Source organism: Lutra lutra, chromosome 4 (assembly GCF_902655055.1).
Source record: "Lutra lutra chromosome 4, mLutLut1.2, whole genome shotgun sequence".
In the NCBI taxonomy this organism is placed as follows: domain Eukaryota; kingdom Metazoa; phylum Chordata; class Mammalia; order Carnivora; family Mustelidae; genus Lutra; species Lutra lutra.
Window position 1 is genome coordinate 15,940,789 of NC_062281.1, and position 25,299 is coordinate 15,966,087.

The 25,299-nt window shown below is 41.4% G+C and overlaps 1 protein-coding gene and 1 pseudogene across 4 annotated transcripts in view; both read left to right on the top strand.

The window, feature by feature from the left end:
- The window catches only part of WASHC5 (WASH complex subunit 5), a 62,145-nt gene that overhangs the window by 11,657 nt on the left and 25,189 nt on the right, over positions 1 to 25,299 (top strand). For all 4 annotated transcript variants that reach the window (XM_047724715.1, XM_047724717.1, XM_047724716.1 and 1 more), the window contains 11 exons: positions 2,163 to 2,315; positions 5,721 to 5,834; positions 7,815 to 7,986; positions 12,753 to 12,880; positions 16,125 to 16,254; positions 18,562 to 18,674; positions 20,064 to 20,230; positions 20,306 to 20,381; positions 21,595 to 21,705; positions 22,480 to 22,620; positions 23,876 to 23,956. In XM_047724715.1, the coding sequence (XP_047580671.1) occupies positions 2,163 to 2,315; positions 5,721 to 5,834; positions 7,815 to 7,986; positions 12,753 to 12,880; positions 16,125 to 16,254; positions 18,562 to 18,674; positions 20,064 to 20,230; positions 20,306 to 20,381; positions 21,595 to 21,705; positions 22,480 to 22,620; positions 23,876 to 23,956 (1,386 nt within the window). The remainder of the gene's footprint in view (positions 1 to 2,162; positions 2,316 to 5,720; positions 5,835 to 7,814; positions 7,987 to 12,752; positions 12,881 to 16,124; positions 16,255 to 18,561; positions 18,675 to 20,063; positions 20,231 to 20,305; positions 20,382 to 21,594; positions 21,706 to 22,479; positions 22,621 to 23,875; positions 23,957 to 25,299) is intronic.
- LOC125099424 (uncharacterized) lies at positions 9,910 to 9,996 on the top strand (annotated as a pseudogene).

A 25,299-nucleotide genomic window follows, 5' to 3' on the forward strand; every position in this document is an offset into this window, starting at 1 on the left:
TTCATTTTCCTGAAGAAAATGTAATTTTAGAGTCACCTGGCTGGCTCAGATGGTAGAGCATGCAACTCTTGACCTCAGGGTTGTGAGTTAAGCCCCACATGGGGTGTAGAGATTACTTCAAAGTAAAACCTTTTTTTTTTTTTTTTTTAGATTTTATTTATTTATTTCAGAGAGAGAGAGTATGAGAGAGGAGAGGGTCACAGGGGGAAGCAGACTCCCTGCTGAGTTGGGAGCCCGATGTAGGACTCAATCAAGAGACTCCAGGATCGTGACCTGAGCCTAAGGCAGACAGTTAACCAACTGAGCCACCCAGATGCCTCCAAAGTAAAATCTTAAAAAAAAAAAAAAAAAACAAAAAAACCCCACATAATTTTATGTATTATATATTTTTCTTACTAGAATAAGAATTAGACCTGTAATAACTGGGTATCATTTATTACACAGCACAGCTGCTGTGTACAGGTAGCCTGTTAGTTTCCTTTATGAATATGTTCTGTATAAATAAAAGAGGTTTTTGTGGTTTTTTTTTTTAAAGAGTTCAAAATTGGGCGCCTGGGTGGTTAAAGCCTCTGCCTTCGGCTCAGGTCATGATCTCAAGAGTCCTGGGATCGAGCCCTGCATCGGGCTCTCTGCTCAGCAGGGAGCCTGCTTCCTCCTCTCTCTCTGCCTGCTTCTGTGCCTACTTGTGATCTCTGTCTGTCAAATAAATAAATAAAAAATCTTTAAAAAAAATAAAAATAAAAAAACAAAGAGTTCAAAATCAAAAACTACCTGCAGATACTAGGTCTTTATAATATCTGTCGACATTTATTGAGAATTCAGTATCAACCAGAGTCATAGTAGGTTTTCTCATAAACCATTTTCTCTTTCCTCAGAACAGTCCTACAAAGTGGGTAACATTGTCCTCATGTTGCTGTTGAGAAAAATATGGCTTAGGGAGTTTAGTGCTTTTCATGAGGTCATGTAACTAGGTAGCAGAACTCAGGTCTTTATGACTTCGAAGACCACACTGCTTCACTGTCTCTCTTTACCCCTTCTGCCTCATACGTGGTCCATGTGTCAAGGCAGCGTGTTTGCGTTTTCTCATTGCCCCTTGACCTTTATTAACGGCTTACACTGGGGTTGTGCCATGTGTCTACCCCACTCTGCCCTGTACCTCCCCCATCACTGGTCATGGCTGATGGTGGGGGGGCAGGGTGGTAGACGCTTGACCCAAGATGGACCAAGTTCCCTTTTGCCAGGTAACTTGAAATTGGGCCCAAGAAACAATGTCTGATGTGGCTTTACTCGCAATATGCAAAATTTGGAGTCTGGGGTAGCCTCATTCTGCCCTGTGTAAGAACAATCTGGGGAGAGAGAGCGGGGGCAACAGTAAAGCTTTCTGGTTCTTAGCTTCCTGAGGCCGGGCCACATTCCTGCCTGCAGGTTCCCTATGACATTGCTGTGTCTGCCCTTGTCAGAGTGTCTGCCCTTGTCACAGTGTCCTCCTTTTCTGTTTGTAGTCCTCGAAGTGATACGTACCATGGGCAGCTAGGTTCGGAACCCATGAGGCAGTGGAGCCCTAGGACGCACCAGCACCTAAAAGGCAGGCAGAAGGAGAACACCCAGCAAAGCAGGGTGACGAGGGAGAGTGGAGTCTGGAAAACTAGAGGAGAGAAGCAAAGGGAGAGTGTGAAAAAGAGGCCATTGAATGGAGGGACAGTGAGGTGATGAGTGACTTGAAGAGACTCCAGGGGCTAGGGCAGGCCAAGCTTCAGTGAGCTGTAGGATCAACTGGGAAGTGAGAAAATGGTGGCAGGGTTTGGGGTCTGTCAGCACTGAAAGATGTCTGTGATAGACACAGAAGTGGACAACTGTCAGGATACGGGGTTAAAAAAGCTTTGTTTCTTTTTCTTGTTTTTTGTGTTTTTTTTGTTTTTTGTTTTTTTGAGGAAAAGACTTCAAATTGCAGCAGAGTGAGGGGTGGGAAGGAAGATTAGCAGTAAGAAGGCAGGCCCTGGTTACACGGTATCCCTCGCAGTGCTGCCCTCTGAGAATTGCTCCCAGGGCCCAGGGCCCCCCATTGGGAGACGGCCGTCCTGGAACCTGGTCGCTTACCCGGCACATGCATGAATTCAGACGTCACCAACTGCTACCTCTTTGGGGGGTTGTGTGCTTCGCAGGTCTCTGCATACCCTTTGCCGGAGCACCGCAGCACAGCCTTGGCGACTCAAGCCGCCATGCTGTACGTGATCCTCTACTTCGAACCTTCCATTCTTCACACTCACCAGGCAAAGATGAGAGAGATTGTGGACAAATACTTTCCAGATAATTGGGCAAGTATTACTATCAGTCTTATTCTTTTCCTCTGTAATAACCTTGTTAGGGAACCGATTTTCTGTTCTTTTGGCCTTTAGCCAAAAGAGGTCGTAATGTTGTAAATAATGAGACATACAGTCACTTAGCTAAAATTACTATAGGTATGTTGAGAATCTTAGAAATCATAACATGAAGGACTAAGTCAGTAAAACTTCCTGAAGAACCCACAGTTTTGTTTTGTTTTTCTTAAAATGATACCGTCAAGGTAAAACCATGTATTCAAATGTATCTTGTTTTAGTTGCTGAGATTGTAACTGTTTCATAAGTATTTCTTTATTCTTTTCTATTTCATGACTCTAAGCTTATAAATCAATCTGTTATTTTGTGAATAGGAATTTTACTTTAATAGTAAGTTTCATCTACCTATAAACTAATATTGATGGGGTTTATATTACTGCAGGGATGTGTTTATGACTTTCTAGACACTGTCTCACCCAAAAATATTCATTCTTAAAAGAGTAAAGCTGACTTAACATACTCAGTGTAGAGGAGATGTTCTCTTTGTACACAGAGGTTTTAATAAAGTACAGTGAGTTGGATCGTGTTCTCAGGTGGTAGATGGTATTTCACTTGTTACCGGCCATTGAATGGCAGACTGTGATTAGGGAGCTGTAGGGAGAACAACCCACAGTGAGATGATGCCTCCTCTCCACGAACACATCATGCTTGTGAGCTAGCAGCTGAGCAACCCGGAGGAAAACTCTAATAATCTGGGTTCATTTGCCTAAGCTTAATTAAGAGTTTTGACCATAGTGCTGTAATCAGAAACAGAAATACTTTCACAGTTAAGTAAGGTCAAAATCCAGTTTTATGATGCTTATAAGATACACTCCTAAAAAACACCCAGCACACTAAAAATAAAGGAATTGGGGCACCTGGGTGGCTCAGTCAGTTAAGCGTCTAACTCTTGGTTTCAGCTCAGTCATGATTTCAGGGTCGTGAGATTAGGCCCTGCATGGAGCTCCACACTCAGCATGAAGTCCTCTCTCTGTCTCCCTCTGCCCACCCCTGCTGTCTCTCAAATAAATATATATATATTTTTTAAAAAGAATTAAGAGAGAGATTCCAGGCAAATGCCAGCCAATGAAAAGCCAGTAAGAAAATATTAATATCACACCATAGAGAATTTTAATGAAAAACACTAATAGAAATAAAGAGGGATCATATATGATTTTAAAAAGAATAATCCAAGGTCAATGTATAAATTCACACTCAGTTAAATACTCAAAATATATAAAGTAAAAATAAAATAACATGTAAAAATTGATGAAACCATAATCATGATGGGAAATTTTAGTATTTCTTTCTCTATATAATCCTGCTCTTTCAAAAATCCATAATAGATGTTTTGTGTATATTTGAAAGGATATGTATGAAAGTTAGGAAATATCAGATAACAAAGTGAATGGAGTTTAAAAAAACAATTTTAGTCTACGGACTGTATTCTCTTACTGTAGCATGATTACATTAGAAGCCAGTGCTTAAAAGGTATTTTTAAGTGTTTGAAAAAAACATATACTCCCAAATAACTTTTGTGTTAAAGAGGAAATCACAGTAGGATGCCTGGGTGGCTCAGTCGGTTGAGGGTTTGTCTTCGGCTCAGGTCATGATCTTAGGGTACTGAGATCCTGGGATACTAATCACAGTCTGCTCCTTGCTCAGTGGGGAGCCTGCTTCTCACCCTGCCTGTCGCTACCTGTGCTTGTGTGTGCTCTCTCTCTGACAAATAAATAAAATCTTTTAAAAAAAACCAAAGAGGAAATCTCAATGTCAAAGAAGAAATATGTAGAATCACCCAACATCAAAATACTACAAAGTGAAGCTCGTGGGAATGACTAAAACTATTCTTCAGGGTAACTGAAGTAAATGAAACCTTAAATATGTTTATTTTAAAAATAAGAACAATTAAAAATGAATGAGTTAGAGGGGTACCTTGCTAACTTAGTCAGTGCAGCATGTGACCCTTGATCTTAGGGTTATGGGTTCAAGTCCCACATTGGGTGTAGAGATGACTTAAAAATAAAACTAGAAAAAAATAAATGAGCTAGATATTGAGCTTTAAGAAACTAGAGTAGGTCGAGTGAACAGAAGTCAATAAGCATATGAGCAGCACTCTATTGACAAGAAGGGAAAGAGAGATGATCAATTCAACAAAGGCTGGGTTTTTTGAAGAGTAATAAAATAGATACTTAGTGAGACTGACCAGAGAGGAAGAAAGAGAGAGAGAAGAACAAGTTTAAAGATTTTAAGATTGAAAAAACAAACCTAAGATAAAATAAAGAGCTTTTAAAAGTATAAGAAAACTTCTAAACAACTTTTTGCCAATATATTTGAAAACTCTGAAGAAATAGAAAATTTTCTTAAAAATATATAAATACCAAATCTGACTCAAGAAGAAAAAGGAAGTGCAATGAACTGTGACTATTAAAGAAATGAAACTGGGGATCCAACCTCCCTGCTTAGCCACTCCCACCAAAAAGAGAGGATCCCTAGGACCACAGGATTTCTCTGGCAACTTTTAGCAAAATTTGAAGCGACAATCCCAATTTTATACAGACTGAAGTAGGTGAGTTAAGAACCGCAAAAATAATGCTTTGTTTCCTTCAGTTGAGAGATTCTCACGTGAACTGGGGAGCCCTAGGAGTCCTCCAGGCTCGTTCCAGGGCTCAGTGAGGTGAAACTGTGTTTGTGATAACACCACAGTGGTCCGAGCCTTCTCCTCTCATCCTTTCCCAAGTGCACTCGCATTTCCAGAGGCCCCGAGAGAGTCACCTCAGGACCCTGACTGAGAGAGCCAAGTGCGAGTCCGGCCGTCCTCAGTTAGGCTGGACGTTAGAGACTCGAAGAAATGGAAAAGCGACGCCACCCTTCTCACAAAGCTTCTTGGGAAACCTTTAGTCATTTTTGGTTTTGTTTTTTAATGAAAAACATTTTATGTTAGCATGTAGTGGGTTTCTTGTTGTTATTTGAAGTGAATTAAATAGTTTTTGAAGTGTCTCAGCTGTAATGTGTAATATGATAAGTATCAACAGATACAACCCCATTAAAAAAAAAAAAAGTCCTTTGGACTTTTGGAGTTTTCAGTAAGTTTTAGTTGCATAAAGGCAGAGGTGAAAACGTTTGAGGAGACCACTGCTCTAGTCTCCTTTTCTGTCAACCTTGATTTAGTCATTTTCCCATGAGTAGCTCTTGACGCCCTTGTTCCAAAGGGTTGCTAAGACAGAACGCTTACTTTCTATTTGGCAAATCGTGGGTTTCCACTACTGTGGAGTTTGAACTGAAAGGAGTAGGCAGTGTCTTCTGTAACTTGGCCTCCAAGTGAGCAAGTATTTAATATACTGGATGAATGTGTCCTCTTGCAGGTAATTAGTATTTACATGGGGATCACGGTTAATCTAGCAGATGCTTGGGAACCGTATAAAGCTGCAAAAACTGCTTTAAACAATACCCTGGACCTTTCAAACGTCAGAGAACAGGTAGGTGCTGGCCAGTGCAGAGGGATTCTCGTAACAGCTGCAAGCCCGCTCTGGGGGTAGGGAAGGAGGAGAGTTCCCAAGGACATTTGGCAAATGTCCACATAGACATTTTAAGTGCGGTGATCAACAAAAGGGGAATTTTGCACATCCTAATAAAATAGGTAATTATAGATTTTTAACTTGCATAGTATATGTAAGTGGGAGACTTAGGTTCAAGATTCAACATCCTAAGACAAATCAGTATGTCACATGACCCCAACTGGCTTTGCTTATTCTTGTTAAAGTCTGTGTCCTTGTGGACAGAACGGCTTTCGCCGGTAGCTGGAGTTTTAATTTTTCATTAGTAGGATGAATATTGAGGATGGTAACTAAATGTACACAATATGTGCTATCACTGTAATTTAAATTTGTCCTCCCTGATGTGTCAAAGAAGCAACAAAACTAGACATATTTTATCTCCTTAAAGTTTAAATGGTTATATTCTGTCTCTTTGATGAAAACACAAGGCAGTTACCCTCAGTTTGTTTTCTATGATTTATTCGCTTAAATCCCTCTGGGATTTTGTCTTATTTTTCCCTCCCTTCCCCTGTGATCCTGTTTTGTTTCTTAAATTCCACATATGAGTGAGATCTCATGATAATTGTTTTTCTCTGATTGACTTAATTTCACTTAGCATAATGCCCTCTAGTTCCATCCATGTCATTGCACTTGGCAAGATTTCATGTTTTTGATGATTGAGTAGTATCCCTTTGTGTATCTGTGTGTGTGTGTGTGTGTGTGTGTGTGTGTGTGTGTGTGTGTGTGTGTGTCTATCTCACATCTTCTTTATCCATTCATCTGTAACAGGGTGATGGACATTAAGGAGGACATGTGATGTAATGAGCACTAGGTGTTAAATTATATAAGACTGGTGGATCACTGAACTCTACCTCTGAAACTAATAATACATTATATGTTAATTAATTGATTTTAAATAAATAATTAATTTAAAAAATTTAAAAGAACATAAGGCAGAAGGAAATTCCTAAGTAAACAGCAATAAAAATCTCTTTGTTGGTTAGTATCCTTGACATTTCTAAACAGTTAACTTCCTCAGCCTGGGCTGTCTGAGTTTTGAGTTTCCAACACAGTTAAAATGATATTGACTCAAAGAATGTCAGCATGTTTTATTCAAGTAAATTGAATTCCATCAATAATGCACAAAATAATTTCAATGTTGGCATGTCTCCTGGAAATGTGGTAGAGAAAGCCATGCTTCCAATACTTACTGGTATCAGAGCATTAATTTTTCATCCCTAAAATTACTTTCCAAAATTGCATTTTCTCCTTGGTGCCGTTTTAAGAAGATATTCAGAGTCCTCCAACGAAGCACCTGGTGATAGTTTGAAACTAACCCGACTAGGCTAATGATGTTGAACATTTCACTCTTGCTTCGGGGAAAGCAGAATGACCAGATTTCCAAAAGGCTGGTTTGAAAATTCACTTTTCATCTGCTGAGGCGTATTTTCGTTGTGCTTTCATCCGCCTGTAGAAGTCTCTTCTCCTGTAGAAGTTTCTGCTCTGCCTTCTTGGTCAGTAATTATGGGGAAAATAGGCAGTCGAGCTACTGCCTTTATGTTTCTTTTCCATCCAAGTTAAAGATAGAAGGGGCCCCCAGAACCACTTGTTCCTGATTCTCCAGTTGACATTTGTAGAAACCAGGAGGGAGAGAGGTTCAATCCAAAGTCACACCAGTATCTTATCATAGCCCGGAGGTAGGATTTAGGATTCTCTTGGTTCTGAGTCCAACGTCCTCTTGAGAAACGTTCAATAAACCACTTGTCTTGAAGCCTTACCAACTATGGTCCATATGTTACTCATCTCCTATAGAAATGTGATTATTTGTCCAGGGGTTCGTCTGCATGTGATTTGTTTTCGAGGAAAAGCATTTTCTCTTTTTGAAAATGTAAATCGAGTTGTTTTGTTTTTCATTTTACAAAGTCAAGCAGATACGCCACTGTCAGTGAAAGAGTGCACGCTCAAGTCCAGCAGTTCCTGAAAGAAGGTTATTTAAGGGAGGAGATGGTTCTGGACAATATCCCGAGGCTTCTGAACTGCCTGAGAGACTGCAATGTTGCCATCCGATGGCTGATGCTGCACACGGCCGACTCAGGTAATGTGCAAAAGGTGTGCCCATCCGCATGGCTGCACAAAAGGCCTTCAGAATTAAGATAGGCTCCACGTTGCAAAAATGGTTTAGCCTTTGGGAGAGAATCAAGTGGCTTTTTTTTTTTTTTTTAAAGATTTTTTATTTATTTGACAGAGAGAGACCACAAGTGGGCAGAGAGGCAGGCAGAGGCAGAGAGAGAGGAGGAAGCAGGCTCCCTGCAGAGCAGAGAGCCGGATGCGGGACTCGACCCCAGGACCCTGAGATCATGACCTGAGCCAAAGGCAGAGGCCCAAGCACTGAGCCACCCAGGTGCCCCTCAAGTTGCTTTCTTTATTTTAGGGAGGGTGAGCATGCGGGGGAGGGGAAGAAGGAGAAGAAGAGAGAGAGAGACTCTCCAGCAGACTCCCCCTTGAACACAGAGCCTGACGGGCTCGATCTCACGACCCATGAGATCATGACCTGAGCTAAAACCAGGAGTTAGACACTCAGCCAACTGAGTGCCTCACCCAGGCACCCTGAGAATCAAGTTGCTTTTTAAGTTAGTCATTTTTGTGTCTACTTGGACTAGGTAACAGCCCACCTGAATAGTCCCTTTATCAGGTTCAATTATCTGGGATTATCCCAATGGGTCCAGGGTAATCTACACAAGGGTCCTTGAATGGGCAAGAAGAAAGCAGAAGAGTCAGAACTAGAGAGGTGGCATCATGAAAAGGCTCAGCAGGCCATTGCTGGTTTTAAAGGTGGAATGGAGCCTCGAGCCAAGGAATACAGGTGGCCTCAAATGCAGAGAAAGGAAAGAAAACAGGATTTCCCCCAGAGCCTCCAGAAGGAGCACAGATCTCTTGACTCCTTGATTTTACCCAAGACCCATTTCAGATTTCTCATCTCCGGGACCATAAGAGAATACATTTTTGTCTTCTTAAGCCATTAACTTTGTAGTGATCGCAGGAAACTAATACAAGAGCTAATCCAGTAAGTAAGGGCCAGATGTGCAAAACACATGGTGGGGTCTGGGATTTGAGTCCAGAGCAGGAGAGAAATGTTGCTTGTTGGCATAGAGAAGTCAAGGTGGTCGGAAAAGGATCCACACAGGATACAGGAGCAGACTGCCCAACCCCCACCCCAACCTTGGATTTTGAAGTAAGAAGTTCTAGACTGGAGAAATGATAGAGAAGAAGGTATACTTTGGGAAATACAGAAAAACATGGACCCACAGAGTTGATGAACAGGCTAAACCAGAGTGCCTAATAAAGGTAGACTGGGTCTTAACCTTTTCTGGTCCACAGTCCTCTTGGAGACACTATGGGCCTTCAAGTTCAGTTGCTTCACAGATTGTAGGAAATGCTTCCACGGGGTCCGTGACTTTGACTTAAAAAACAAAACAAAACAAAACAAAACAAAAAACCCTGGTTTAATGGAAGAATAAGTAGATTGGACTAACTGAGCTAGTTGAGAGCTGACACAATTCCTCGTACTTAGTAAAGTCTGGATTGATGTTAATTAACTAACGATCTCACTCACCTGGAGCGCATGCGCTTCCCGCTCTCAGGCGTGTCATTCAGCAGCCCTGTAAAGCCTCCTGCTTTTTGTTTTTCATCAACAAACTTCACTTGAGAGTGACCCTGAGACAGGCACTGCTTTCAACGGTTGTGCTTTGGGATGACGCTGTGTCTCTAAAAATCCTGCCCATGATTCTGCAGCCTCCCATGGTAACACAGCCACCCGTAGCCCAAACCTCCCAGGAAAGATGTTCTTCCCTCCAGCTCCCATCTGGTTCCACGTCCTGGGAGTGGTCAGCAGTGAAGACAGCAGGTGGATTTCTTCATCCTTTGTACCTCTGAAAATACGTGGACTTTCTCCTCAGCCTTCTCTCTTCACACTAGAAATCTCCAGCTCCAAAACCTTTCTCAAAAGTGCTGCTTTCCTAGCTTTGCGCAGTGGCAGTATCTTAGCCAATGAGGTTTATCCGAGGCGCGATTATTGCTAATTGAAAAGTGCTGCTTTCCACTTTTTTGTTTTTTTGTTTTTTTCCGTTTTACTCTTTTGCCTTCATCTCTCTCCAGTTTATTTACTCACAGCACGAATACCATGGCTGACGCTGAATCATCTAATGGATCTGGTGTTAGTCACATTTCTTTTTTATATAAACTCCAGTTCGAATTTGAGGATTTTGCTATACTGACTCAGTTTTGAATCTTCTTTACCAGTCTTACATGCCTAAGCATGTAAACAACTTGGGTCCTTGTTATATTCTATCGTAAAACCAACAGTGGGTTTCCAGTGACTCAGCCTCCTTGTCATCTTCCCCACGACCGTGCCTGACCTCTAAGACTCCAGTCCAGGAGCCAGGGAGTCTCTGGGATTTGCACCCTTGCAGGGACACAAACACTATTCTGTGCATTTATCTTCAGGCACATCTGTTTTCCATTTTTGTGCCTGGCAGTTGTCTGACCTGATTGCGTAAGGTCATCATTTACCAGAAACAAATGATTTACCTATCTGATGGTGAGTCATGTGTGGGGAAAGTAACTGCTTCTTTAGCTTTTATGGTGGTTCCGGTTGTCATGTGCAGGAAGGAATGTGTACTCTTTATATTCCCTCCTGTTGATCCGCTGGAGACATCTCGCCCAGGCTTTGAATGCCTCCCCAGTGTCTTGAAGCTTCTGAAGAAACATGCTCAGAGCCAACCTCCCCAGGCAGGGCTGCCTGGCTCCTGAAGTCTGACTCTGAGGGTACCATGCTTCTAAGATCTGTTGCCTCAATTCTCTTGAGTCTGCATTCTTGCAGGTCAGATGTCAGAGATGGGATCAGCCTCTGAGAATGCTGGAACCATCCCTGATTTCTACCAAGGAATTAATTATTAATGCAGGGCGATGGTCCCTATCCGAAAATGAAAGCAAATTAGTCTCAGACGGTTTCTTACTAAATCAGAATTAATACAAAACAAATGGAACTCTTTGTCAGTTTGGTCCATTTGATTTTGTTAGGCAGATATGAAGCCGAAAAAGTTGTCTCTGTGCTGTCAACGTCACTGGTTCCAATATAGCTCTTCCTAGATAGTTGTGACGAATGCATAATAATCCTACTCTGAGGTTTCCCATGAAAACTGAGCCCTTCTCCAGGTTGTCATGAGTCTCCTCCTGATGGATTGGCTTAGAAATCAGTATAAAAAATGGCCATCTGCAGGCTTCACCAGAACGGAAACACCAGAAAATACCCCTGACATATACCACACAGTCCTTCTGTATACATTAGACATCCTGGGATACCACTGAGGGGCTAAGAAAATAAGAAAGCCGTGTGACACCAGAGCAGCAACCAGGGACTTTGAACGTTACCCAATGTGAATTTTCTGACAATCTTCATTGCCTTAAATTTTTTTATTTTGACTATTTATAGTCCATTTAGCCTTGACTTGTAACTATTTGTGCCTTACCATATTTTCTTATTTTTTCCTAAATAAATAATTGGCCCCACAAACTAATTTCAGCAACTATCAGTATTTTTTAAAAATTCTATATACCTTTCTTTAACAAATTGCTTATTTTATTTGAAATAGTTTTGGTTAGGAGTTGAGAGGCTGAGCAGGGAATCAGGATATTAGATATTTTGCCCCTGGGTCCATCCCTGCCTAATTTTGTCACCTTGGCCTAGTTGCCAGAATCTCTCTGGGCCTTGGTGGTAGATAGTTCAGGAAGCTTCGAGTGCCTGCCATGCCCTTGGGTCTTTACAAGGAACAGAACGCTCCCAGGTCTGGTTCTTCCTGTTTGGAGGTGCCATATCTTTGTGTGGGTAACTCTGTTTCCCGGTGGTGTCAGACACCCCCAAGCCCACCCTAGCTACGATCACTTCCTAGAAGACACAGCATGTATTAGCACTTGTGGCTGTGATTTATTGCAGCAGAAGGATAGAAGGCAAAATCAGAAAAGGGAAAAAGCGCATGGGGTGAAGTCTGGAGGGAACCAGGCGCAAGCTTCCAGAGGTCCTCTCCTGGTGGAGTCACACAGGATGAGTTTAATTGAACCGCTGTCCTCAGCAATGCATTGCAACAGCATGTGTATAAGTGTTGCCAATCAGGGAAGTTCTTTGGAAACTCCATGTCCAGGGTTTTTATTTGGGGCTGATCACAGGCAGCCTCTGCCTGGCATGTATCAAAATTCCAGACTCCTAGAGGGAAAGCAGGTGGCCATCATAAAACACACTGTACAAACAGTTTAGGCATAGCGGCCCACTCTTACTAGTACTTGAGTGGTAGCATCTCCCGAAATCTGAGTTCCCAGATGTGCCAACCTTGCAAACAGGCCTTTCTGAGGAGAGCAGTCTCAAAAAACTGAGAGCGTCCTCCCTGAATGCCAGAGAGCAATGCCAAAAGCAGAAGCAGCTGCAAACAGGACATCAGGAGGCTGCCCACTGACGGAATGGTGTCCAAAGGCTCTGTCTGTCCGTATTGGACAGTCAGTAATGAATCAATCCGAGAATGCCTGCAAAATCTGGAACGCTCTTCTGCCGTTTGTTCTCCTTCTATAATATGTCATGAATGACATTCCTTGCCAGATCCAACTGTCATATTTTAAAAGTTCAGTTGTCCTTATTCGTGGCATAGATACACTATATTTTTTCCGTGTGTACGTTGTACATGGTGTATGTTTTGCTTATTTTCAGATGCTTAAAATGAATGAAAGTGAAGGAAGGTTTTTAAGAATTCCCCCTTATGGTTCATGTTTTCTACACATTTAATAAATTAGGAACTCTTTTCTTCCCATTTCTAGCCTGTGACCCAAACAACAAACGCCTTCGTCAAATCAAGGACCAGATTCTAACGGACTCTAGGTACAACCCCAAGATCCTCTTTCAGTTGCTGTTGGACACTGCACAGTTTGAGTTTATACTCAAAGAGGTAAAACCCTTGAATAAATAATCATCAACATCTTAGTGTTTTTATGCTTAAAACTATTTTTTTTTAAAGATTTTATTTATTTGACAGATAGAGATCACAAGTAGACGGAGAGGAAGGCAGAGAGAGAGAGAGAGGGAAGCAGGCTTCCTGCCGAGCAGAGAGCCCGATGTGGGACTCGATCCCAGGACCCCGAGATCACGACCTGAGCCGAAGGAAGCGGCCCAACCCACTGAGCCACCCAGGCGCCCCGCTTAAAACTATTTTTAAAAGGATTAGGATTCTGTAACTGTGTCTTTGGCTCAGGCTAAGATTCTAGCTGTCTGCAATAGTTCTTACATTAAAAGGACAGGATTGAACATATAATAGGCATTTAGTGCCTACTGCTGTTGGGGAGACAGGGATGGGGGAAATTGTACAAGACTTGGAGGTGGCCGTCTAATGAGGAATACGAACAAGTAATCTGAGAATTGCACTAATAAAAATGTAAATACGAACTGAGAAATGTGCTCTAAAGGAAAGGAACATAGTTCTCAGAGGACCTAAAATCAAAGATGCTATCCCCAACTTCCCTGAGAAGAGAAGCGAGAGCTTCTGAAGGGACCCAAAAAAGGAACCTGTCAGAGTTAGCTAAGACAAAGGTTGGGAGCATTCTGGAGACCATACCAGAGAGGGGGCAGAACACACCCAGGTCCTCTTGGGTAGGAAATAGCATGACCAGTTCAAGGACCAGAAAGACCAGTTGGCTAGAGGGGAGAGAATGAGAGAAAGTGGTATGAGATGAGGTTGAAAGGTGGGCAGGAGCCAGCCCAGGCCTGGCAGGATTTCAGTCGTCATTGGAAGAGCCATGAGAACCTGCTAGAAAGGGCCTTTAAGTAGGATGGAGGATTTGCAATTAAGCAAGGTCAACTTAAGGATTTTAAGGATTTCAGGTTTCCCGAAGGAGATTCTGAGGTTAGTCAGTCTTAAGGCTAAAATAACAAGCCTCTGTGGGCATAATAAAAGTGGCAGATTTGCCACTTTTAGGAATACCTAAGTTCTTAATGCCTTAGGAATGCCTAAGTTCTAGAACCAGTATCTTTGGGGGTTTGGATCAGGTGGGCCCGGAACTAGCCATGGATGTTAATGTCCATTTGGAACTGATCTTTGTCTTGCCTCAGTCTGGTTAGTGGTATGCTAGATGTTTATCTTCTAGATACACAAGGACACTGTGTTCCCCATTTAGTATTATTAACATTGTGCTAATGCGTGTGCGTGGTGTTTTCAGTTTGCAGTGACTTGTCTGGGTATCATGTTTAAGATCAGAGAAACGCTACCCCTTTTTGATCTCTTTAAGAACGTTAATGTTTTCCCTCTGAATAGCAAATCATTATTGAATACCTGCTCTGTTCCCAGCTAGGTGCTAGGAATTAAAAAATGAACAAGGCATGTCCCTACCATCAAGGAGCTCTCGGTACAGTGGGGGAAGAGAGACAGATTAAGCCGAGATAAGAAACCAAGAAAGACCCAAGAGCAGGAACCAGGCATCTTACTTGTTGGTCAAAACAAATTGCAAAGGCAAGTGAGAGTCGCCCCCAAGGAATCAGTGCATTCAGTCCAGTTAGGAACCTGAGCCGAGCACTAGTTCCCCAAGAGTTCTGTAGCTCAGTCTTGTTGCATGAAAATCAGGACAGGTCTGGGTCATCTGCCTGGCCAACCCTGCATTTCTAATCATTGATCTTTTTCTGGAATCTGTTGGAATAGAACAGGCAGCTTCCTTCTATCTGTTCTGGTAGAGGAAAAAGAAGTCCAACTCATTGTGAAAGATCTTCAAAAGAGAAAGATCTGGTAGAAAGAAAGAAACCAACTACCCAATGCAAATCAAGCAAACGAGAGATAATACAGCTCGGTTTGTTAACCTACCTCCCACCTCAACCCATTTTCTAGAATCACCTTCTGATTCTCCTATAAACTCACTAATTGGACCAGTGTTTCTTGTAATTTTTATATAAAGGCACATCTCCTAACTGAAGGGCCATCCCCTATCCCAAGTTCTATCTTGCAAGATGAAACCTGTAAGTTCAACCTGTGAATGAGTTTTGAAGGGCTTCAAGCCATGCGGTCTGTGATGAAGGCCTCAGTGTTATTTTTAGTCACTGCTGCTTTGTCACCTGGCATTGATTGATCCCAGGCATTCGAAAAGATAGGGCAGACTCTAGAAATAATTCTGACAGTTCCTCATCCTATTACTTTTCATTGCTGAATCATCCTGCCTGATCACTGAGACTCCTTTTCCTCTGGCCCACAGAATTCCACCAGTCTTGATCCTTTCATCTGCAATGAAGTCTTCATCTTTTAAAATTCATTTTGATGCTGAGGAATGAAGAATTTCTTTTTTTTTTTTAAGATTTTATTTATTTATTTGACAGAGAGAGAGAGAGAGATCACAAATAGGCAGAGAAGCAGGCAGAGGGGAAAGGGGGAAGCAGGCTCCCCGCTGAGCAGAGAGCCTGATGCGGGGCTCGATCCCAGGACCCCGGGATCATGACCCGGGTTGAAGGCAGAGGCTTAACCCACTGAGCCACCCAGGCGCCCCAGGAATGAAGAATTTAAGAGAAAAATCAGTATATTCTCATATTTACCCCTTAGGATCCAAGCTCAATAAATAAACCCTGGTACATTTGTGACATACCTAAAATATGTTTCTAAAGTTTATTTCAGTGGAAAAAAAAAAAACAAACCTTGAGATACACTGTTTCCTCCTCTACCCAACCCTTTATAGGATTTTAATTTTTATAAAGACATGAGTTCATAAATAGACTTACTGTATGATCACAGAGAAAGAACTTGTGTTGGTAATTTAGCTCATGCTCCACTAATCAGACAAGATAATGCTCAGCCTTCCCTGACCCCAGAAATTGTTACTTAGCAGTGGTCACCAAGTTTCATGTCTTTTAAAAATGTTGTTTCCTGGGTCGACCCAAGACCCTCTGAACCAGAATCTTGAAGGGTGGGATGTGGGCATCTGTGAAGTTTAAAGCCATCCAGGTGACACTCTGTTCATTTGCTCTGAGAACCACTGTCTTAGCAGTGGTCTAGCTTTGCCCCTCGATTTGTACAAAGGAGGACGGCTTGAGAGATGACATCAGGGCAATGTTACTTTTAGGCATATATTTTTATAACAAATTGGGTTTCACTCAGGCTTTCTTGGTAAACTGCCTAATCTAGACTTCCTTTTAAGTAATTTCTTTTCTGTCTCTTTCAACAGATGTTCAAGCAAATGCTTTCAGAAAAGCAAGCCAAATGGGAGCATTACAAGAAGGAGGGTTCAGAGCGGATGATGGAGCTTGCTGATGTCTTTTCAGGAGTGAAACCCCTAACCCGAGTGGAGAAAAATGGTAATTGCTGAAGAGGAACTATTGGTGTGCTTGAAGTGTACACAAAAATTACTGGAAAGCAGCATAGTAAAAAGTCCTTACGTTGTCATCATCGTATGCTAGGGGGTTGCTAATGAAGATCTAAAGCTTGGTTTTAGCTCCCTCGAGCTTCGTGCTCCTTTAGGTAACCTTTGTAGCCTCTCTGGACTTGAGGTTTCTTATTTTGGAAGTATGTGGTTGGGTTAGAAGGGTTGTTATACTATACCAAGTCCATAGGGTCATAATTCATTCCCGACCCTCACCAGAGTATGCACCCCTGGTGTGTTAACTTATATGCATTTGTGGGGAGGGACAGAAGGACCTAACTGTCCTGATCTTCTCAGGATACTTCCCTCAAGAATATTACTAACTACTAACATAGATGGTATGCAAGATTCTCAGCTTCTAATCTTGTCTGCTGCTCCCCCATTACCCCCACCCCCCCGCCCCACGGTGTGCCTGCCATCTAGTGGCAGAAGAGGGGACCTGCAGACTTTCTGAAACACTGCTCTTAATGATATTAATCATTACTTTAATGATATTAATGATATTAATTCCCCTTCTTTTGGCAAATTTTATCTAAAGGAAAGTTATGGTCTCACTTAAATTTTTATATAAATAGAAACCTTTCAAAATGCCCCCAAACTACTATTATGAATTTTAAGATGATAAACTTTTTAATGCTTTAACTCTGAAATTCATTTCTGATAAAGTTAATTACATAATAGAATAGTTTAGGTTTTTTTGTTTGAAAAAAGCTTAATGGTATAGCTTTTTGTTTAAAAAAACTATTATTTTTAATCAGTATGATCTTGTGATTACTATATTTGGCTTTTGTTGATTTATTTGATGCTGAATGGTAGGCCTAAAATGTATTTCCAAGTTACTTTATTATTCCTAGTGGGAAGAGTTGGCTGTGTTTTTATTCATGTGATATAAATTGGCAACATGTTTTGCAGGTCACTAGATTGTGTCTAGAAAACAAGGAACTACCTCTAGCAATCTAACCAGATTAGTTTTTGAGAATCAGGCATGTTCATTTTTGTTCTAATTGCTTTTAGGTTCTTATAAATCCCAACATCCTTTCAAAGGTCTTTCAAAGATAAAGAATCGTCTACTTTATCTGGCTACATAGCATTTTTCAGTTTAGGAAATACTTCCGCAAATATTTCTCGTTTGATCCTTATGAGACTGTGAAATAAACATCTGTATTCTTGTCTTACGTGTAAAGAAATTGAAGCTGTAAAGGTAGTCACTTGCTGAAGGTAGCAAAGGTTTAGAACCTGGATCGAGCTTGGCACCTCAGACCCTGAACCCTGTGCTCTTTCTGCCAGCCCAGAGCTGTCCCTCAGTCTTACAAACAAACAAACAAACAAAAAAAAAAACCTTAAAATTACAACTAGCATGCCTCATACAAATTCTTGAAATAACTTAGAAGCCCTTAAGTGCTTTTATTAAAGTGAAATCATCCCATTAATAAAACAACAACAACAACAAAAACTTCAGGGAACCAGCTTGGTGAGTTAAAAAGAACAAAGCCTTTGAATCAGACCAGACCATTGAGAAAAGTGTGGCTCTGGCATTCAGTGGCAGTGTGACCCTGCCTGGGATCTGAACATCTCTGGCCATCAGCTGCCTGATCTGAGAAATGCCTTCTAATTCCTCCCTGCATAAATTGTTGTGAAGAGTTAACGAGACAAGCTTCGAGCGTTCCCTGCCACACTGAGGGTCCCCAGAGCATGTTGGTGCCCTTTCCTTTCTCTGCTGTGTGAAATTGGTTTGTGAGAGCGAACGGCACCTCCTCAGCTCTTCAGCTCATCCCTCCCATTCCTGACACATTGCCCCTCATTGTCCTCCAAGACGTGCCATCGTCATTTTTTTTTTCGTCATTTTTGTCCCGAAGCTGCTGTCCATGTCTGTCCCTTCACCTAGGGACAAAATGTCCCTGAGCCTCTCTCTCTACCCATCCTCACTTCTCCAGAAAACCCTCCCCGGGAACTCTCTGTCCCAGCTTTCATTTCCTTCCTAACTCCTCTCCACTCCTGTGCCCATTTGCACACTTGTGTTCACTAAGCCACTGACATAGAAAGTTCTCTCTCTTCTCCCAGGTCACATGCCCAAGGCTCTCTGGTGGTTCTTTTGTGGAGAATCCCTGAGGGCGAGGTCAGGTACCCAGTGAGAGCTCTGTGAACAAGACCTAGATCTGTAAGGGGTTCCTGAGTAGATTCAAAGCCACAGGTACAGGAATCCTGGGGTCTCAGCAGTCTCTCCTTGTTTCTGTGTTTGTAGAAAACCTACAAGCTTGGTTCAGAGAGATCTCAAAACAGATCATGTCTTTAAATCACGATGATTCCACTGCTGCAGGCAGGAAAACGGTGCAGCTCATACAAGCTTTAGAGGAGGTAAGAAAACCCTTCTTAAAGGGGGGGCGCTTGGATCATGAATCATAGTTTCCAACCCACCCAGCAATCTGGTCCCAGAAATACATCTGAGAGAATATTTCATCAGAAGACACAAAAGGCATACTCTGCTCATTGTAATATTATATCCAGTGTCCTAAAATTGGGAGAATAAGGAAGTGATCAGCACGAAGAGAATGCCGACAAAAGTGATGACATTTCCACTTGCAGAAACATATAGTCTTGGAAAAATAATTATGAAAATAATATAGAAACCGGGGAAATTGTGATAAGACAGCAAGAACTAAAAGAAGACCACACTGTAGACACCATTTCTAGATTGGGGAAGAGTTTGGGGTGGGGAACTACAGAGGAGTACACAACCAATAACCATAGTCGTATAATGATCATATGCTTATAAGTGATGTTTTCTTTTCTAGAAAAAAAGAAATAGTTTTTCATCTACTCAAATATTATCTACTCAAATTCAAAAAAGAATTACTATATTTTCCCACTCCTGAAATTTTAATTGTATGCTTAACTAGGTTTAAAATGAAAAATAAACAAAAGGATGAGAACAGTAACCATCAGCTATTTAAAACATCATCCATACTTACTTGGAACCCTGTTCAACTGATAAGTATATATCCTTAGATAAAGTATATATCTTTAGAGACAGAAGTAATACTTTATTTGGCATACTTTCTTACAGGCTTCATTTTTTTTTTTTTTTGAGAGGTTTGTTAGTCATTGTTAATGGCAACACAAAACAGTTCTCCATTGTTAGTGCATCAGTTTCCCTAGCCGACAATTCCCCACTTGTAATGTTCCTATTTTGCTTGTTTCCTGGATCTTTTACTTTGTAGTACAATTATAAACAACTTGGTAAATGTCAGAGGCTTTTTATCATTTGTGTTATTTATGTCAGGAATGGCCCAGGCACCTTGAATTATATACATTACAACTTCAGGATGCTGGGGAGTCATTATTTTATTTTAAGGAATCCAACAAAAGGAACTTAATAATGTCCAAATGCCAACACCCTGGTTGTGATATGACTTTACTCTGTTTTTTAGCAAACCTGCAAATCTTCAGAATTAAGAGGATTTTCTAATATGTGTTTATTGAGACTAAGATGAAAGATGGAAGTATCCACTCATTATGTCATATACATACACAGTAGAAAGAGTAGAACATTTTCTAATTCTAGAAACCTGTGCATTACATTATGACTTGGCTTATACATTTCTAAAATTATCATTTGAAATAGAAATTTTGCCAAGAAATTCTTCGTGAGTAGCATGCCTTTCTTGAAGTGTTTTCAGGGAAAAATGAACACCACCAAAGCCACTTGGAATTTTCTAATTAAATGTATTTATTTATGTGACACAGGTTCAAGAATTTCACCAGTTGGAATCAAATCTGCAAGTCTGTCAGTTTCTTGCTGATACTCGCAAGTTTCTTCACCAAATGATCCGAACCATTAACATTAAAGAGGAGGTCCTGATCACAATGCAGATCGTTGGGGACCTTTCTTTTGCTTGGCAATTAATTGACAGGTAATGTGACCAGCCTAACATTTCCCCTTGATGAAGGCTACCATGGATTCTCCTTACCATTGATCTCTTTTACAGATTCACATCCATCATGCAAGAGAGCATAAGGGTAAACCCATCTATGGTTACTAAACTCAGAGCTACATTCCTAAAGGTAAGCAAAGAATAGTTAGATCACATTCTCAGTCACTAGGGAGGAACTGGTCTTCCTGACTACCTCGTGCATGAATTCAGTCCAAGATTTCGTTCTTTTAGGGAGTTAGGTAATTTAAGTCTCTTTAAAGACTGAAAATTGTTAGCAGTTTTCCCACAAGAGCACAGTTTCAAAAGATGCCATGCATATTTGAAGTTTCAGTTAACACAAGTTGGATGTCTTACAGAAAATAGTTTTTAAGTTAAAAAAAATACATTTTTAAAGTTCTACCAAGGTACTAAAAATGTGGCACTAAAAAAATACATTTTTAAAGTTCTACCAAGGTCCTTTTTTCTCTAGATGTGAATTACGTCCTTTTCCTTACTCATTTAAAAAATTCTTGTTGAGCATCTGCTACAAACCAGGGTTTCCTCTAAAGATGAGGGAATAGTGGTGAACAGCACAAGGAGGGCCCTTGCTCTCGAGGTGACTTCAGATCGAGATAAATGAGCAAATAATTGACTCAGTGTCTTCTGACAGAGTCACCTTATACACCAGTTCTTAGGTGCACTTTCCCATTTAAACATCTCTGTAAATGGGGATGGTTTTATAATTGACAGCACATCAGAGTTCAGTTGTCAGTTTTCTTTCTTTCTGAGTGGTACATAAAATAACGGCACACCGTACATGCTGTGACATCTTCGATTGGATTCAGTACAGTGATCCATCTGCCACAGTGATTTCCATCCAAGAGTAGCTGACTTCTGTAGCACAGTAGCTCTCAAACTTGAGGGGCAACAGAATCACCTGGAAGGCCTGTCACAACACAGATGGCTGGGCTTCACCCCCAAAGTTTCTAATTAAGTAAATCTGGGGTGGCGCTCAAGGAACAGCATCTGTAACAAGTCCCCAGCTGACGCTGATGGTGATGCTGCTGGTCCGGGGACCACAGTTTGAGAACCACTGCCATAGCCGATGACTGTTGTGTTTAAAAAACTGTATCATTGTCATTTTGTCATTAATTTTATTAACTTATTAATTGATGTCATTAATAACTCATTATTTTTTATTAATGACAAATTAATATGGTCATTAATGACTTTGATGAAGTTCAACGGTTGTTGCTTTCTCCTGGGTAGGACCCAAGAGCTTTGTTATATGTTACTCTTTGTGGAAAGAGAGATTTCTAGGACTTTTTGAGATAGAGAAACAGATATACCTACTTTTCTTTCAGCTTGCCTCTGCCCTTGATCTTCCCCTTCTTCGAATTAATCAAGCAAATAGTCCTGATCTTCTCAGTGTGTCTCAATATTACTCTGGTGAATTGGTGTCCTATGTGAGAAAGGTAAGAAATGCATCAAAGTGATACTTATTTTATTGGCAAACTAGCTGCTATTTAAAGACAAAAAGGACTCTTGGGGCCCTAGAAAAAGTATACCCATGTTTCCTTCCTGTATTCTTAACTTGACTGCAGAAATTTGCAATATCTGAACATAAACCGATTCTTACTGGTACTATGGATATGGATGTGTGTTTTACTTCCAAAGAATTTTTATACCTGTTTTGTTTTCTGTTTTAAATGCTGGTAGTATTAATCCCCATTTTGTAGGTATAGAAACTGAAATAGAGATTAATTGGTTTCTACAAAGTCACAGAGCTAGCTGGGAAGAGAGCCCGGTCTAGATCAAGCATATCCTACTTAGAACTTAAAGGTTTCAGAGGAATTTTGGTCCTTGTTTCAATAACTTAAGGTACAGTGTGGAGCTCAACAGACCCGGGTTCATAATTTACCTGTGTCACATACTAACTGAGTGCTCTATAGCCATGTTACTAACACCTCTGATCCTCAGTCTTTGAAGAGTTTGTAATGTGGAAAAGATACATCTTTTTGCTCCATGTATATGAGGACTAGCTTTATATCCTGTGAGCAGTTGATACTTGAAGGAACGTAGCCGTGTACCTGAGAGCAGATGTTAAAATAGCTCTTAAGTCCCTTACCATCTCTTCCTGTAGACAAGTGGCTCCTTGTACACACTGGTACTGTCTTCCTGCCGTCCTAGCATTTATCGGCTGCAAAATAAAAGATGTCAACTGTTTTTCCTTTCCTCTTTCACTAAAGGTTTTGCAGATCATTCCAGAAAGTATGTTTACTTCTCTCCTAAAGATCATAAAGCTTCAGACCCACGATATCATTGAAGTGCCGACCCGCCTGGACAAAGACAAGCTGAGGGACTATGCTCAGCTTGGCCCACGATACGAGGTGGTGTGTCCCTCTGACTTCTGCCTTTTGATATTTAAAACCCAAACCATGACATGTCCCAGGTCCATGTTACCTGCCATATCCCTAGGACAACCAGACCAATTCTGATTCTTTTTTCCTACTCTCAGTGATAACTACTTGTGCCAAGTTAGTGGAGCCATACCTGTATCTGCTACCTGGTCCCAGAGTTATTTAAAGCCCCGCCAGCCTGAGTGTCCTCAGAAGAAGTGGAACTCAACTGGTCACTTTTCTCCCAAACAGTCCTGGGGAATCAGCCCTTCTTTCTGGGGTGTAGTTTGCCAAGACTTTTCACATTCGGGTTCCCGCTTTGTACAACAGATCAGTGGCTCAAAGTTATCTGGGTTCCATTAACCAACTCTTCCAGCCAGACTTTTTTTTTTTTTTTAAAGATTTTTTTTTTATTTGACAGATCACGAGTAGGCAGAGAGGCAGGCAGAGAGAGAGAGGAGGAGGAGGAGGCAGGCTCCCTGCTGAGCAGAGAGCCCGATGCGGGATTCGATCCCAGGACCCTGAGATCATGACCTGAGCTGAAGGCAGAGGCTTTAACCACTGAGCCACCCAGGCGCCCTCCAGCCAGACTTTTAAGCCCACTCTGTAGTCAAGCCTCAGGGTTGTTTGGGTTGTTCTTCCCAAATACCTCTGCTTTTCCTTCCCCCTGAACTCAGGAGATGTGAGAGTGAAATCAGGGGGAAACTGACAATAGGAATTCGCTGCCATCACATTACATCCCAGTGTCAGTTTTATATCCTCTCTGACACAACTCCAAAAATTACATCAGGAATTTGGATAGTCAAGCTTTGAATTTATGTATTTGTTCACACTCAAAAATATAGCATTGGTCTACCTTATCAATGTCCCCTTGTGTTGCTTGGGGGAAAAAAGTAGAAGGCAGGAAAGGGGAGATTACCTTGTTAGGGTCTTGATGAGCCTTTTCTACATGGAAAGGACCGTCCATCTCATGGAAACCTTCCTTTTATGCATAGGAAACTGAAGCCCAAAGAAGGGGAGGTGATTGGTCAGCATTTAAAGAACAACCTCATGTCTGCTGACCCCGTTCTCAGCATGGCTAACAGTGGTGTCTCAGTTCCATCATGGCACCTCATTTCTGACCAGGGCACATCATTCCTGCGGTCTTGGTTCATTCCTGGACTATCAGCCAGTTAATTTCACTTCCTGTAGAAATTATGGATCTTTCATCTGTCGTACTTCATTAACTTCTTTTTCTTTGTTAAAGGTTGCCAAGCTCACTCATGCTATTTCCATTTTTACTGAAGGCATCTTAATGATGAAGACAACTTTGGTTGGCATCATCAAGGTAATAGCTTTCATGCTGGTCCACGTGACCTCACAGACTCTTTCTTTGGATTACTGTGATGGTTCTCCCATGGGGAACAGGGAATGACATGATCCTCTTGTGTCCCTTGCTGTTTCACATTCAGCTCTTGATCTCCATGTTATTCATTTACTGATGGAGGAAGAGAGAGCATTATAATCCTGATTTTTCATCCATACCCAGGAATTACTTAAATCTAAGAAAAATCCATTTTTTTGAGTTTTTGTAATAACAAAACAAAATGGTTCGATTCCCTTGACCAAACAACTGGCTCACTCTCTCCCACCCTTCTTTCCTTTTAGTGTTTTTATACTGCATCTCAGGTGCAGAGAGCTGAGATAATCCTACCCCATTGTCAATGTCTGGCCATTGTCATCACACATGATGCAAGCTCCTCTCTTCATCTTTTCTTTCTCATCTGCATGCCCACGGTCATTCCCATATACCATATACAAATGTGTGTTTGATTTCTGTCCCCGAGGAGGCGAGTATCTGCATTTTAAGCATGAGGTGTTACTTTTTGTGTGTATGTGTTGATTTCTCTACATCCTGTTGTGCCCTAAGGCCCATTCCCTTTCCAACTCTTCTCACTAGTTATTGCTTTTGGAATTTACTTATGTCCTTATGAGTTGGGCAATTGGTTACTTCTTACTGCTGCATAGAATTTTACATTGTACTTAACCATTCCCCTAGACACAGATACCCATATGGTCTGTTTTCACCCCAACATTCCCATGATCTGAACATGTCTCTACCGTACACCATGCAAGAATTTCTCCGAAATATGCATCCCCAGGAGTGGGTCACTGAGCATTTTTTTTTTAACATTTTATTTATTTACTTGACAGAGAGAGATCACAAGTAGGCAGAGAGACAGGCAGAGATAGAGGGGGAAGCAGGCTCCCTGCTGAGCAGAGAGCCCGATGCGGGGCTCAATCCCAGGACCCTGGGATCATGACCTGAGCCGAAGGTAGAGGCTTTAACCCACTGAGCCACCCAGGCACCCGAGGGTCACTGAGCTTTAAGGTGTGTTTATACTTAATTTCTCTCAATACCACCAGATTGCCTTCTGAAAGGGCTGTTTCATGAAATGTCTGCCCACAAAAATTTGCCCAATAGCTGTCGGTGTCCACATTCTAAGTCTTGCTCTCCCAAGGAGTATAAAGTGTTATCTCAATGCTGTTCTCATTTGTAATCCTATGATGAGTAGTGATGTGCCCATGCACAGGGTTCACGGTGCTTTTATTTCTTTTTCATTTATCTGGTATCAGTAGATGCTACATGTTACTGATTTTTTAAAAAAAATGTATCTAAATTGACAGATC